Genomic DNA, 16,365 nt, shown 5'->3' on the forward strand with positions numbered 1-16,365 from the left:
CTCTGCATATTAAGCTTGTATAGGAGAAAGTATTTTAACACCAAAAAGTTACATACTTCATCTTTAATGTGCTAATAATGATTATTCATTAATGAACCATATCACAACCAGATCTGTGGTTCCAAGTTCCAAATAAACACCAACAATGCAAAGCAACAAGCGCACATTACCTTGCAAATACTCTGCCCTTGATTCCCTTCTCCTTGCCATACTGAACAGATTGTGCTTCCGTCCTCCCACTGTGAAGAGATATAGTATGTTTGTCAGAATGTTTATAACATATAATGTCACATTCCTACCCGAGATCTACAAAGCTACTAATATTCTGTAAATATACAGTATATGACATTTTATATTCTGCTCTTACTAGCGATTGACCAACATATCGGCTAAGCCAATATTTGGCCAGCGACTACTGGCAACAGCCCTTTTAATGGATAATGCACAATTAGTTTTCAATAATTTTTTGGTAAATTTCAAGTGAACATCTTAAATGCTCTTCTTAAATTTGATTAGCCTATATCACACATTTCGACATTATATTGGCCATCAGCTACCCCCCACTTTAGATATCATATGAGCCATTGAAAAACCCACAATGGTCGACCACTAGCTTACACTGCTCAACATTCTTGAACAGCTGCTGTTCAAGTATGTTTTATTATAAACTTGTGATGAGGAGGAGGGCATGGCCGGCCGTGAGGATGCAAGTCTGGAAGAAGACGCGCCATCAGAGAGCCCTCGCTGCTGACGGAGTATCACGATGCCAAATAGAGGATTGGTTCAATGGCACTGGAGCGGTTCGCCAGGAGGCGGTGGAGCCCGTTGCCATCCGCCAGCCGACGGAGAAGCCCACTGCCGTCCGCCAGGAGACAGAAGAGCATGCTGCCATCCGCCAGGAGATGAAGGAGCTCGTTGCCCTCCACCAGGTGATGGAGGAGCCCTCTCTCTCGGGCCCTCCCACTCTCTTTCTCTCTCCCCTCTCGCTCCCCTCGTCCTACCCAGGTTCCCAGGAAGCAGGGAAGGCCAGCCGGTGGTGGTATGGCCAAAGGGGCCCCCTCCAGAAAGGGTGGGGGTGGAGTAATTCAGGCTGTTCCAGGTTTCCCCAGCCTGTGTTGGGGGTATGTGACAGGCAATGAGGATTTACACCTAGCGCTGAGTTGCCCAATCAGTGGGAGAGAGATAAAGGAGGAGCCGGGGATGCTGGAGAGGGAGAGATGCACGTGGCCGCTGTGTGTGTGTGTCATTAGGTTTCAGTTCAGTGTTTTATGTTTTAATTAAAGTCTTGTTGATTGTTAATCCAGTTCCTGCTTCCTCATTTCCTAACAAACAAGAGGCTTGTCTGCCACAAAACTGTAGTGGGAACCAATAAATACTTAAATAAATCTAGAAAGCACAGCAGAATTAATTATTGATTGCCACCTCTTCCTAGTTTTTCAATATCTAAAATTGAGTTTTTAGTTCGACCCCAAGAGTTTAGTAGAGTATTTTTTGGTACTGACAAAGGTCAAGCTGTTTGGTTACTGTAGCTTCCCTCAGCACTGTAGGTTCCCTCATGCACATCAGTAGAAAGAAAATATTGTGATATCAAGGCTGCAAAAAAACTCAAAAACCTATAAATGTATATTATTAGGAAAAATACATAAATTAGGATAATAATAACAAAAAATTAACACCACAATCTTTGAGATTTGTAAAAACTACTAGTAGATTCTTCAGAAACATTTAATAGCTAGGTTGCACTTCCTTAAATTGCCCAATATTTTACACTGTTTCAAACAAATTCTAGAAAGATGAGGATATGGGAAGAATCTCTTACCAGAAACGAAACTTGGAGCCCAAACTGAAGTAGTGTGCAAAGAAGTTCTTCTGTGAGGGAACAGGATGATCCAGCCGAAAGAATGTATGGTGTTCCACACAGGCCTTCCAGAGGTCCTTGCAAGCCCTGTAGTTTACCATGTTGAAGCCCAGCAATGAATCTCTTGTTTCATTCTGTAGGAAACATATGAAGTCAATGACAGGTTAACAAAAAGTAAAAGGATAGGCAAAAGAGCATGTACAAATCTGGAGTCTGTTACATCAGGCATACTGCATGCTTAACCTAGAACAGGAGGAGATGTGAGCAGCATTTACAAATACAGTTGTTTATGGTTTCTGTTGCTGAGCTGAAGTAGAAGACTAAGAAATGAATGTGGGTGAAAGAAGCCTAGACCTTTGAATCTCCAAAAATCCCATAAAAGCCACATAAAAGTAATTCAAAAGACTCCAGTGGTTAAATCTATTTCTTCAGAAGCAATATGATAAGTGCGGTGTGAAACAGATCAATATCAATCTCCACTGTCACGTTCTTTTAACAATTTGACATTTTAAGGTGAACTCTCTCTTTTATGAAACCCTTTAAGGTGAACTCTCTCTATTAATGCTTATATGAAACTACTGTAGCAGGGTCAATGACAAATAAGATTTTCAAGATGAAAAAATATATATTTTAAGCAAAAAATGCATTTAAAAAAAATGTATGGTGTTGATTCATATTGGTTTTACAGCATTTTAGGCAGCATTAATTCATTATTAAACAAGATTTCTGATTTTACCTCCCAGAAAATGTCAGGTGGTGCGACCATATATTAATTTAAAATAATGTACATTTAATGTACTTAGCACTACTGAGACTTGTAAATATGAATCATTGTAGTGTCTAAAATGCATATCACATGGTAAATTCCCTTTCTATTTCTTTATTTATTGCCCTTTTATTCCAAATCATATAAACGGCTGCTTTTCTGTGTGTTCAAACACCCATTTGTCCATAAGGACTTTTTATGTTTTTTTTTTAACTGTAAAAATGATTTGTATACGTTATATAAAGGTTTACAGTTATATTTCTTACTTCATTTTGCAATTGCATGATATGTCAATGAATTTTATTCAGGTTTCAATTGGCTTTTTTTATTGTAATCCTCTGACCAATTATATATAGACCAATATACTGTATCTCAATCATATAATTAAATTTAATTAACAAGAAAGTGCAAAACAATACTGCATGTTATGATAACATTTGATCATCGCTTCTTTAAAAATATAACTTTGAAACCTCAAGGACCACATCACATTAGTGCAAATAATGGGCCCAGAAACATTAATGGCAGAATTAAATCTACTGTTCAATAGATTCAGTAGTAACAGTAAGTCAAGAAAAAAAAACAACTATTTTCAAATATAATTCAAAAACATGCTTTTAGAAAGCACAAACTGTCCCAATCTGTACTTTTCAGCTTTGAATGGCGTGTATTGAGGCGCTCTGGCTTAGAAATCCCTTCCAGCACATCTGAGATGTAATAAAATACAATGTCAAGAGGGTGAGGCCAAATTAACACATTCTTCCCTTTTCTCCTTGCTTGATAATGGCATCTACAAAAACAAATTAAAATAGATGAATTTAAAGATGCAATTGTTTTAGTATCAATGTTGATTATACAGTCCTATATTCTTGAAGAATAGGACTTTAAGATGGACAATGTGCTCTTTAAATTGTCACTCATACCATAATAAAATAAAAAAAATATATATATACACATATGTAGATTGCACCTTTAAACAACTTAATAGCTTTATATATTTATTAAAATGTATTTAATATATTCAAAAACATGAATTAACATTACTTTTTTTACTTGGTTTAACTGTAACTCTGGTCGCGACACCTGACATATTGGTCGCACCACCTGACATTTCAAACTCAATTCGAATCTAACAGGCATTAACTTGGACTCCTATACAAATGATTGACCATGTGCTCAAGGTTATACATAATTTTTTTAAATCAAATACACATTTTTATAATAACAACACATTTTCAAAGTTTTCCAGGGGTCATACCACCACATGATAAGTTGAATCAAATCATTACTCAAAAATTTCAAATTATCCAATATTTATGGGAGGGTGACTAACCTTGTTACTGCATCAAAGGGGTCCTCTGGAGTCTTCTGTGTGATGTCATATGCTGTCACATGGTTTTCTTAAAGGAACATTGCATAAAATTGCATTTTTATGTCGGTCGCCCTCCCTGACATTAGTAGAAGTAAATTTTTTGGACAAAAGTTTTTTACATTTACATTTATGCATTTGGCAGACGCTTTTATCCAAAGCGACTTACAGTGCACTTATTACAGGGACAATCCCCCCGGAGCAACCTGGAGTTAAGTGCCTTGTTCAAGGGCCCAACAGTGGCATCTTGGTGGTGCTGGGGCTTGAACCCCCGACCTTCTGGTCAGTAACCCTGAGCCTCAACCACTGAGCCACCACTGCCCCATGTAAGTAAGTAAAAAATGAACATATCTCAGTTTTGTTCTCTGCTTGTAAGTTCGGACGGTCGCACCACCTGACATTTTTGGTCTTTCAAACACCAAAACTCAAAAAACCTATTGAATTTCAATAAAAATTAAAAGGTTTTCTTATAAAGGAGATATTGTAGAGCCATTTGATATATGACATGTATTTATTCAAATTCTTTTTAGGAAAATAATGAATTTGGACACAAAAAATACATGTCATGTCATTGACCAGCATATTAAAATATTAAGGAAACATTTAAGTTATTACATTATTTTATTAGGCAAATTCATTAAATGCCACTTGTCCGCTAGATGATATATTCCATTTAATGTAAACTAATGGTAATAGTTGGTTTCCATGACCTCCTTTCCACCATTGAGCAGAACGGTTTTGGTTGTGTAAACGTGCTGTTCCGTGCCGATTTGGTATCATCAAAATGGTTATGGTTTCTTTACAACTATGGTTCTGCAAAATCAGGAATGGACTGACTGGGCAAGAGACCAATCATGAGTTGCTACAGGCATTCCACCTGCATTGATTTTTGTCCTGAGTATGGTTAGATTACTGTGCTGAAAAAGTCCAGGCAAGAACAGTTTGTAATCGCTGTGCAGAACCATGCTCCAGTGGAAATGCTAATGGAACAATTACTCACCGTGCTCAGAACCATTCGGCATGATGGTGAAAAAGCAGCTTATGAGTGCTATGCAGTGATAAACATAGTTATCCAGGTGAGCAAGTCATAGCTGTTACCATAGTTTGTACTTTAGCACAGCTGGAATTCTTTATTGACCAGCATCACCATCCAAAACCTGAACAATTAATTTGATAAAAAAAAACTTAATATGTGCCTGCTAAGATCCTAACATACCATTAAAGTATCAGTGGAGTCCCTGAGCTTTGTTACAACAAACTTAATTTTAATTCTCTGACATAATGTTACATTTAGTCCTCCTTTTATCAATGCTTTCTACATATGGCTTGTTGTGTCAAATGTCACACTTTAATCTGCAAGACTCCATTGGTCACTGGGGACTCCAGACAAGGGTAAATGCACTTTTAATGCACTGCTTTTGGTTGAGGCTGTGACCCAGGTACAGGGAAATCGGACACACTCAGCCAAGCTGTGCCATCAGGGCATCAATTATGGATCATAACATCATTGAGTTCTGCTTTTAGTACAACTGCCTCTGAAAGGCCCCTGTGCATTATTCACACTCCCGGGGTGTTTTAAGGTCTCCAGGCGAGGGTTTGACGCCGTGGAGACCCGGTTCAGACAGACAGGCTCCAGGTGAGTGTCGGTAATTGGCACGATTCCGATGTCAGGTCGTGTCTTGCTCCCCCACATGCAAAGTGCATTATCGACCCTCTATAATTAATAAGCTGTCTCTCTCATTGCACCACCACTGACAGCAGGGAAATAAATACAGGATTTCAAATAAACAAAGATCAGTGGTGCTATGGGAGCCAATATGCTTCTTAATTTAATATTCTCAGAGCAAGATTTAATCCAATTTATTCATAGGAATAAATGGGAGTGTAAATGGGAGTGACTAAATCTGTTTGGGTCATCTTCAGACTTTACAACCAGTTAACAGCGAGAGGAAACAGCAGGGTGTAAACGATCATTGGACGACAAAGTTTATGAGTATTTGCATACATTTACTACTTGTTCATCTGACACAAGACCAAAACCCTTCTAAGATCTCTGACAAGCCCAGGGGCACATTAACACACGGGCTTACAAGGACTGAAGTCCAGAGGCCCATAAATCCCATGGGGGCTCCTCTCGAACCTCTTCCTTATTTCCAGCTGAATATTCTGCTAAATCACATTACGTCATTCAATGTCTTGCGGATGCTGTTTCATTGCATTCAATCATTACTGTCAAAAAATTATCAAGAATTAAAAAAATATACCACTCACCGCCTCTTTTTTTAGCTGGATGAAAAACTGTTTGCATTTAAAAGATATTTTCACAATCTTCAACCTAAAACAGAGAGAGAAAAAAATGAATAAATACGCAAAATTTCATAGTAAAATTTCAAAGGGCAGCAACAAATGCACATTCTGAGCAGATTTCATAACCTATTTCATGCCCAGACTGTAAGCTTCCCTCTTATTAAAACATGACTCACAGTGAAGCTAAATATATTCCACATTAAACACACATTTCTACATCTGAACAAACACTTGCTGGAGCAGTATAACCCACTTAGCATAAATAGTAAACACTTTTTACCAGTATTTACTATTTATGCTAAGTGGGTTATAGACAGAGTTTTTACCATCACTTTCAAAGTATTGGACCACAGGGGTGATTGTTAGAATAATCGATAAGCGCAACTGTTTGCTCTGAGAGGTTAGTGGACATCTGTGTGTACAAACAAGCCTGGTCTCTTCTGGGCTAAATATAATCTGGCAGGAAAGCATCTGTGCATTTATTTCAAATGAGAGATGCTTGGACTACAGGAACAGAAGCAGCTGGCTTATGTGTCATGAAAATAGCCTGGTGGTGGTAGTGGGGGAATTAAAGGTTTGTCTGTCGAGGATTTGGGTGTCACTGTCTCACAATTTTGAAAGAATGCAACAAATTGCATTGGATGATACATGAAATGGCTCAGCATTAAGAACACCCATGCTTTATTTTACCAATCTATACATGGTAAAATAATTAAGTCTGTTTACTTGGTCAACAGCAACAACTACAAAAATCAGTTCATTATAAAAAAAAAAAAAATTAAAAAAAAGACAATTCAAGATTTTGAAATCGTCAATTTTTTTCAGTTATGGGGTAACAGGCAAAAATCGACGTGATGCTTTAAAGGTTTATGACTTTGTTTGATAAAAGAGAACCGTATAAGTGGTTACATGACCTTACACATTGTCGGTATTAGATTGTGCATGTAAAGGCACTAACTATGATGCATGGCCTATAGTGGCTTATTGCTTTTAGAATACCACCACAACAGCTATATTGTAACCCATGTTCAATGCAAAATGTAATTATTTATATTTATTTTGTAATAATAATAAACTTTGTTTTTTAATTATAAATAATAATAATAACAATTATTCTACTGCCAAGTAATATTGTTTGTAGCAATCAATTTGTTAAAATGGGTCACAGGCTGTGATTGGATCAGTGATTTTACAACAATGGTGATGGTTAATGGTAAAAGGTAAAATTATAACACTCTGCCCAAACCGGGATCGACGTGCCATAAAAGCTATCAGTTCCATCTAAATCTTATTTTCTGTCCTAACCAGCCTCAACCGCAACAAGCAACAGAACATTTAGTTGTGCAGCATTTTAGCTTTCAGTGACGATAGACAAATTACTTCTCTATGGAATCTGGCTCCAGGCTGGGACAGTGTTATGTGCAAAACATATCAACACAAAAATCATAACAACAGAATCTGTAAATTATACTGGAAGGGTTAATGTTCATGCATGGGTGCCTTGAGGCTGACATCAACATATATAACATTCAGTGAAAAGCTTTGAAATACACTCACATACGCTAACAAACTAGCTAAATGCCAAGTTTGTGCCCTCGGCCACAGCCATAACACTTAATAACAGAAGATGATTGACACAAATAAGAAAGGTTCATTTACCATGGAAAGTAGCTGATTCGTACCCTGTTCATATAGATGGCTATGCCAGCTGACATCACGCCAATGAAAATCTCTGTGTTGATTTGATCCTGAAAGTGGGTATAGAGGGAGAGAAAGAGAGAAATAATTTTGATTTTTTTATGTTTTCTATCAGGCTGTGTTCTTGAACTTGAAGTGAGGATAAATGTATTGAATAAGTAATAAAGAGTTCTGTAATGATAAAATAATAAATAATTATGATGTACTGCGCAACAGTCTTAGGCTCATTAGATGTTTCACAAAAACGTTTATTTTGAGATTATTATTTTATATCTTCTGCTTCTGTATTTTTAGACTTCCAAAAATCATTTTCAAATATAATAGAACAAAAGTAGAACAAGGAGTACTGCAACAGATGTTATGGGCCCTACAGAGCCTGCCACTGAACATCAAGTCAGTCTGGGATTACATGAAGAGACCGAAGTAATTGAGACAGTCTAAATAGATAGAAGAATGTAAGGTGTAGGTGATTAACTTTTTTTACTTTTTTTTTTTTAATGAAAACTGTAGTTTATTTTATCCAGTTGGAATATAATTCCATGACTTTGTTCACAAAGGGCATCTGAACACAGATTGTTTTTTAGATAATTTTCATAAAATGTTATTGGTTTTATTTCACTTTGTTACAGCTGTGGTATTCCTGGTCTAAAGTGACCGGTTATTAGAAATGAATGGATTGGACTACAAAATACAGAAATATTAAGCATTCAGTTTATTATATTTACGTGTTTCAGTAGGATTTCATTTACTAATTCTCACTGCAGTTTGGCCTTTGAGTGAAATAAATTTGCTCATGGCATTTTACTAATTGCATTTTACTATATATAACACGTGGCTAGCTCATCTTTTTTAAATGTTTTAACCAACTCTGAACAAATGCGCAAATTATGAGAACAAAACAGTTCTAATTCGTCAGCAAATTAAAAAGCATGATTTAAAAATGGGTAAGATCAGATATATGCATTATAAAGTTTAGATTCTAAGCTTTAAAATTACACTTATTTTGTTTAGATCAAGCAAGTGGTTATTAATGTATTACTTTATTATTTAAAAAAAATTATAATAATAAATCTGAAGGGAGTGCCCCCCACTAGATTAGATAAGCTCAGTTTAATTAAATACATTTTTCATATATGTTACAAAAAGAATCCTAATTAATAAAAAATAAGTTGACAAAAAGATCTAATGTAATATCTTCAGATAATATATGCAATATGAGAGATTTATTAACAATCTTAGTGGGCCAGTCATTTTTGACCGGGAACACAAAAGGGGTTAGCACAAGCGAACACAACACAAGGGTTAAACATGGTTCCTGATTTTTGCAAAATCCACTCTGTCACATTGTCAGTAAAGCATAACTGGAAGTTCATCCACCTCCTAAAGTAGTCCCACTTCAAAAGGGATGGTTTAAACAACATTACAGCTAAAAAAAAATAAAATGATATGCTTCAATAAAAAGTAGACCACCTTCCTGAAGACTGCTGTAACATTTTCAGAATGAGCATCAATTACAGTACAGAACCGGGTGTTTCCGCAACAAGAACGGTTTAGCCTGATGGTGGAAAAGTGGAAAATGAAACAGCTCTGCTACACTTACCCTTGCATAGTGCAGTTCCACTCCATAGAGCTCCAACGTTCGTGCCGTGTTCAGGTAATTGAATTCAGACTGTGCTGGGGTAAGTCCACTGTGCCCATTCAAAAAGGGGAGACAAAGGGAGGATAAAATTAAGACAGGGGTGGATCAGATCACAAGTGTAGTATTTACACTACATGGCCAAAAGTATCTGGACACCCGAACACCACAAGTGTACACCAATGTGCTAGTTAAACATTTCATTTAAAACCATAATGGGCATTACTGGGTGGTTGAGCCTTCCTTTTCTGCTACAACAGCTTCCACTGTTCTCGGAAGGCTTTCCACTATATATTGGAACATAGCTGAGGGTATTTGCTCCCGACTCAAGTGAGGTCTAATATAGCAAAACCTGTTCAGTAGAAGAGGGTGTCCACATTCTTTTGGCCATATAGTATAGTATAACTGGCAAATCATTGATAATCCTGTAATTTGTAAGAGTAGCTAAGACAATGGACAATGAGCTTGCTGTTCTCATCACAGCACTTGAATGTGTATACAGAGCAATGAGTGTTGAGGAAGTACATGTGATAATGTTAACAAACGTGAGTTTTCATGAATATTATCAACTCTTATGTGAAATCAAGAACAAGAACTGGCTAATTCTAACAGCAAAGAAATGTGCTGATAGAAATATGTAAGGGATATTATACTGCATTGGTTCTCAAAGTGTAGGGTGTGGCCAGGTATTGTAAGGGAAGACTACCTCGTTCTTATACATATTTACAAAATTACTACTTTTTCACAATTATGATTCTCTCATCCCTCAATCTTGTGTTTCACGGATGAAAAAAGTCATACTAATTTTGAATGAGGAGGGTCAATGAGGGCAGAAATTGACATATTTGGGCGAATTATTATATATTTGCTTCTGCAGCAGTATCACTTCTATTTTTTTTTACTATATAGGCATTTTTAAGTTTTATGTATATAACACAGAAATAGAAATTAAACAATTTAGTGACAAAAAACTAAATTCATTGTAGAGTGTAAATTTTCATTATTCAGCAAAAAGTGAAAACTGAAAGTATGCATTTCATTGCATTTTTTTTAATCAGATTATCAGGTGGAGGTGACCAAAATTAAGAACCACCATGAATCACCAGGATCAAAAGTGCAAAGGTTTTGTATCATCCTGAAGAGGTTTATATAGCGATAATGGCTGGCTAAATAAAAATTATCTCACTTATTACATAGATACTTGCCAAATAAATAAATGAATTGGCAAATTTGAAATTTGAGTTGATTTAAAAAAATTTTTTATCCAAGAATAAAGATAATGTGGATACAACACACATGCAAGTAGCAGAGTGTAGGGAACTGGTTGCTAGGGACAAAACTCAAAATGTACATGTGGCAGGGCGGAGGGTGGGGCCAGGTCGTGATCCTACACACCCGGTCCCGTATTAGGCTAATCAAGCCTCTGAAGTATAAAGGTTGACTGCAGAGGATCGTGTGGGAGAGAGAGATCGTTTACGGACATGTTGTCTTTTAAGTTTATCATTAAACCATTATTTATATCGTCAAGCCGGTTCTCGCCTCCTCCTTTTCATTGGTACATTTACAGTACAGTGATAATATAACCAGTATTTCAAAGTGCTTATTATAAACCAGTATTTAATGATTGATTATAATATGTGTTCTGAATAAAATTCTGTTGGTGTGTTTAGAGCTTTAACTCTCACCTGTGCTGCTGGTGATATTTGGTGATCTCTTTTTCAAAGCTCTGGGGCTGGTTTGGGATGAAGAAGAAATCAGACAGGTACCCTGGTGAACTATCAACCTCGCTGTAATCGCCCAGCTCAGCTTAAATCACATAGAACATTCACAACATTACAAATGATTTATGATGGTGCAGAGTCTATCACCTAATACTGTATATAAATAAACAGGATCAGTTAACAATAAACAAGCTACAAACACATTGCTGCTGAAATCTCCTAATCCATCACACATCATGTGCCATCTACGCCAAAAAAATCAAATGCTTTACAAAAATGTTCGGATCAATGACGTAATGCACATTGTTTTTTTTTTGTGGGGCTAACTGTCCTGAGATTGTAATGAAAACGAAGGGTCATCAAAAGGCTATAATTGTTAAAAAGTTAAGTAGTTTGGCTTTTAGTTCTTTTATTGCAAATTACCTAAGAAATAAGCAGAAATAATTATATATATTATATATATTCTTTTTTAAATATATACAGTATATATATTAAATCAACACAAATACTTTTCTGTATTGATCCAGCCAAAATAATGAAACACATTGATATAGAAATCTATGGATGCAAGTGCATTTACTTATCAATTGAATTATCATAATTATTCTTCCATCCATCCATCCATCGTCAACCGCTTATCCTGTGTACAGGGTCGCGGGGGGCTGGAGCCTATCCCAGCTAACATTGGGCGAAAGGCGGGGGACACCCTGGACAGGTCGCCAGTCCATCGCAGGGCCACACATAGACAGACATACACTCACACTCACACTCACACCTAGGGCAATTTTTTTGGAGACACCAATTAACCTAGCCTGCATGTCTTTTGGATGGTGGGAGGAAGCCGGAGTACCCGGAGAGAACCCACGCAGACACGGGGAGAACATGCAAACTCCACACAGAAAGGCCGGGGCAAATAATTATTCTTATTAATTTAAAATGAAACAGTAAAACACACCAAAGCTTAAAACTATTCATGGTTTAGCATTATTGAACACCTGATGCAATATCTGTTATTATGTAAAACAAGTAAGGGCTTGTTGCAGTAAATGCAGTAAATCTGCAAACACAACCAATTCCACTGACAGCAACATGAAACGATGCAAACATTTTTTCTCTATGACAGCTTATCAGAAACCTTAAACATAAAATTAGTTGCAATAGATAGCTCTGTCCCAAGTCTCACCAGAATCCCCCTCTGACCTATATAGCGCCCAAATGGCATGTTTAACTCCCTGGTGAGACCAGGGCAAATATGCTCACAACGGCAATCTGTCATGAGTCATTATTACTGAGGTCAATCTGGCGAGTGGACACATGAGGGCCCAGGATATGCCATCGTCAGCTCACACCGGCTTCTGTTCAGCATGTCACTATTCTGTCTCAAATGGGCACTGTTAGGTTACCTAAGATTTTCTATGCTATGTTAGTGCCTCTTTTACTTCAGAGAGATATCTTGAGGACATATACTCCTGTTTTACTAGCTAGTGCTTGTTAAGCATTGAGGTTGTGAACGGATGGAATGTGCCGTGCTGAGTTTGCACACTTGTATATTGGTGGTTTGCACACAGGGTTTGCAGGACAGATTAATACTTGAGTTTAGTTTAATTCTCGTGTTCTTATGAGATTGAATTTACTTTCATGAATTTTGGTGTTCCCAGAGACCCCAATGCTGTGAAAAAATAATAACCATAATTTCAAATGAAAAATACAATAAAAAAAATTGAAATAAACAACTAGTAGGAGTGCAGTACTGCAGTGTGTAAATCAATCAAAGAATTTTAACACAAGTTTTCATTACAATTATTCATTTTGCAGACCTAGGGTCTCTAACACCCACAACTGGATGTAAAATAACAATTTCATGTGGATCTTTTCAAGTTATCAAGCTTAAATAATGCTTATAATCCGTTCCCATAAGATTATGTAAAGTAATGAAGAATCAACCCGATACTACAATGTACTGTACATAAAAGAGCCTGGGGTCTCAGAATTCAAACAGAAGATGAGGGTAGAATGGGCTATATAGAAAAAAGCAGATCCTCCCCCTCCGCATTCCTCAGACACAGGGGCATTCCCTTGCCATGACTATCACTGATCAATGAGTATCAAAATTTCTACAACAGAAACTTAATCATTCTGCTTCCATTCAAAATTGCAATTAACACCTCATGCTCACGAAATGGCACAGAGAAATACAGGGAAAAAACAAGTGGCACTTGTTTGACACAGAGCATAAAATTAAACTGTTAAATTTGTAAACTTCAAGAAAGTGGGACCAAACAGAGACATATCATTGACCGTTAAGCACCGTTCCACTTTAAAAAAAGTGTTTCAGTTTTGTTTTATCTTGGCCAGAGCATGCAGATCATCACTTAGGTGAATAAAACCCTCAGATCCAGCAGCCAATCTCTTCTTATACTTACACTGAACAGCGTACGATGCCAGGAGTGCGGCAGTATTGTGCGGACATGGCAGTCTAGAAATGACATAAATTATATTAAATTAACAGTGTAAATCATTGGAGATCAAGACAAATGCCATATTGTTCCCAAATTACTGTATTTAAATAACTATCAAAGATGTAAGCACATGCAATTTCTAAAACATTGACTGCATATGAGGCATCACATGATGATGAATATTCAAGAGGCAATGAAACGTATACATATACAGTCATTTTAGTTACAGACATTATTCTTAAAGGAATAATCCAGGTTCAATACAAGTAAAGCTCAATCAACATCATTTGTGGTGTAATGTTGATTACCACAAAAAATAGTTTGACTCAAAAACAAAATTGAGGTTACAGTGAGGCACTTGCAATGGAAGTGAATAGGGTAAATCTAATGTGAAGCAAATTATTTTATAAAAGCACTTACATTAATTTCTTCTGTTAAAACTCATGTATTATTTGAGCTGTAAAGTTGCTTAATCATTTTTACAGTTATTTTGGGGTTTGTTGATATTACATCGTCATGGCAAAGAATGAAGTTGTAAAATGGACTAATTTTACACAGAAAATGTTATTAAGTGATTTTATCACACTAAAATTGTGTTACTGTGCATATTGTTGATATCTTGTGGCTTTAATTTTGAAACAGTGAGTATTTTAAAGGAGTTATGTCAAGAGGAATCACATTTTCCTTGATCTTTTGACATAAGAGATAATTGTACTATAAATGACGTTTCAATATAAAACTTCCTCAATATAAAAAGAGCATTTATTTAAAACAAGCTGTAAAAATGGCTCGTTTGGAATATGTGGAATTGAGACATCATAAGGACCAAATTCATCTGCATGTGAGTGCCTCTTCAACAAGACATCGACACCTATTTTTCCCTCATCGCACCTTGGCCCCGCAAACTGGTGCTCAGTCAGTCACACACGTGAAGAGGTGAGAGATGGGCCTGTCCTGGGAGATTCACCCAAAGTGGATTAAAATGTTTTTTCTACAAAAACATGTACAGCTTTGACTATTATCTTGCGCCACTTCTAAAATACAGGATGTCAAGTTATAACTCTAAAATGGATCCCCCACTGCGTTTCATTTGAGCTATTTTTAATTGTTGGTCTTTTGTAATCATGCACATCTTTGATCGTTTTGATGCATTCCGGCAATGTGCGCAGCGTTTCAGGAGCGGTAGAAGCACAACTTTTAAAAAACAATCTCATTCTGCTGCTGCCACTGACTGGGAGAAACATGCAGTTGTCAGGGTTCTGCACTTAGTTTTGATTTCTTTACTTTTGTGGCAGAGCCCTGACACTTATGTGTTGTTTTTTTCTGTCTTGTGTCTGGATTCAGCCACTTCAGTTGGTTTGGTTTTATTTACTTGGTCGCTGAGTCCGGGCACTTGTGTTTTGTCTCGTGTGGTGTGCACTCATGTCTTGTCTGGTCTGTGTCATGTGTGAGAATACATGGCTTGCCTTTTTAGTCTTGTCATGTGTTCTCGTTTTGTTGTTTTTAAGCATGAGTGTATGTATCCTGGCAGCATGCACTCATGTTTATTGTTTGTGTCTGTCATTTGTGTGATTGTTAATGTAACGGAAGCCAGATGTTAGGTAGCTTTGCAGTATGTAAACCTCACTCCCCTGGCCTCAAAAGGCACACTAGCAACTGACGCTGGGGCTGTAGCCTTTAGCTTCCTCGCTAGTGTGCCTGCCTGTTTCCCATTCCGGAAACGTCAGAATCCCCTTCAGAGCAGGTCGAGCAGGACTGGTTACATTAACATGAGTGCATGATGCTCTTATGTTATCCTGGCAGCATGCACTCATGTCTGTCGTTTGTGTGAGTGTGTGTCTTTGTTTTGGTTTCTCATTGTCACACAGTCCTATGTCGAGTGATAACCTCACCCCCTCGTTTGCCCTGTTATCTTGTTGTTAGTTCCACCTGCCTCTCTTGTTACCCTCCTTGTTTGCACCCTTATTTAATCTCCCTTTGTGCTCTGTCTGGGGCCAGTTTACTATGTGGAATGTTTGCTGTGTTTTTGTTCTCTGTTAGGTCCCTGTTGATCCGGTTCTCTGCTTTGTGGATGTCTGCCAGTTCTCCTGCTCCTGCCCAGCCAGTGAATGTGTTTGTCACCCTGGACTGATTTTAGTTTTTTTTATTAATAAAGCCCATTATTCACCATCCTGCATTTGGCTCCTCGCTCCTAGGCATTTTCTTAACTCCTACTCCAGTTCGGTAGGAACTGTTCTCCCATGACTCGGCCTTGGACCGTAATTCACATGTACAATATACAAACACAAATCTATTATATTCAGATGCAAGGGAAAGTATGGCAGAAGAGGAAAGGTATGTTTTATAAAAATAAATAGATTAAGTGGTGTATTGCACATAATTATTGCTCAATGGGGCAGTTTTAACTGTTCATGAGATGGATAGCCTAAGGGAAAAAACTGTTCCTGTGCATGACGGTTCAGGTGCTCAGTACTCTGTAGCGCCGTCCAGAGGGCAACAGTTCAAAAATGTAGTGGGCTGGGTGAGTAGGGTCGCGAGTGATTTTTCCAGC

The 16,365-nt window shown here is 37.3% G+C and overlaps 1 protein-coding gene across 1 annotated transcript in view; it reads right to left on the minus strand.

Moving 5' to 3' along the window:
• Positions 1 to 16,365, minus strand: part of LOC127655074 (tyrosine-protein phosphatase non-receptor type 4-like) — a 111,704-nt gene that overhangs the window by 20,381 nt on the left and 74,958 nt on the right. Inside the window, 7 exon segments of the mRNA XM_052142681.1 lie at positions 171 to 239; positions 1,820 to 1,992; positions 6,265 to 6,328; positions 7,960 to 8,048; positions 9,599 to 9,686; positions 11,320 to 11,440; positions 13,779 to 13,831. Coding sequence (XP_051998641.1) covers positions 171 to 239; positions 1,820 to 1,992; positions 6,265 to 6,328; positions 7,960 to 8,048; positions 9,599 to 9,686; positions 11,320 to 11,440; positions 13,779 to 13,831 — 657 coding nt within the window.

This window comes from Xyrauchen texanus, chromosome 14 (genome assembly GCF_025860055.1).
Source record: "Xyrauchen texanus isolate HMW12.3.18 chromosome 14, RBS_HiC_50CHRs, whole genome shotgun sequence".
NCBI lineage: Eukaryota > Metazoa > Chordata > Actinopteri > Cypriniformes > Catostomidae > Xyrauchen > Xyrauchen texanus.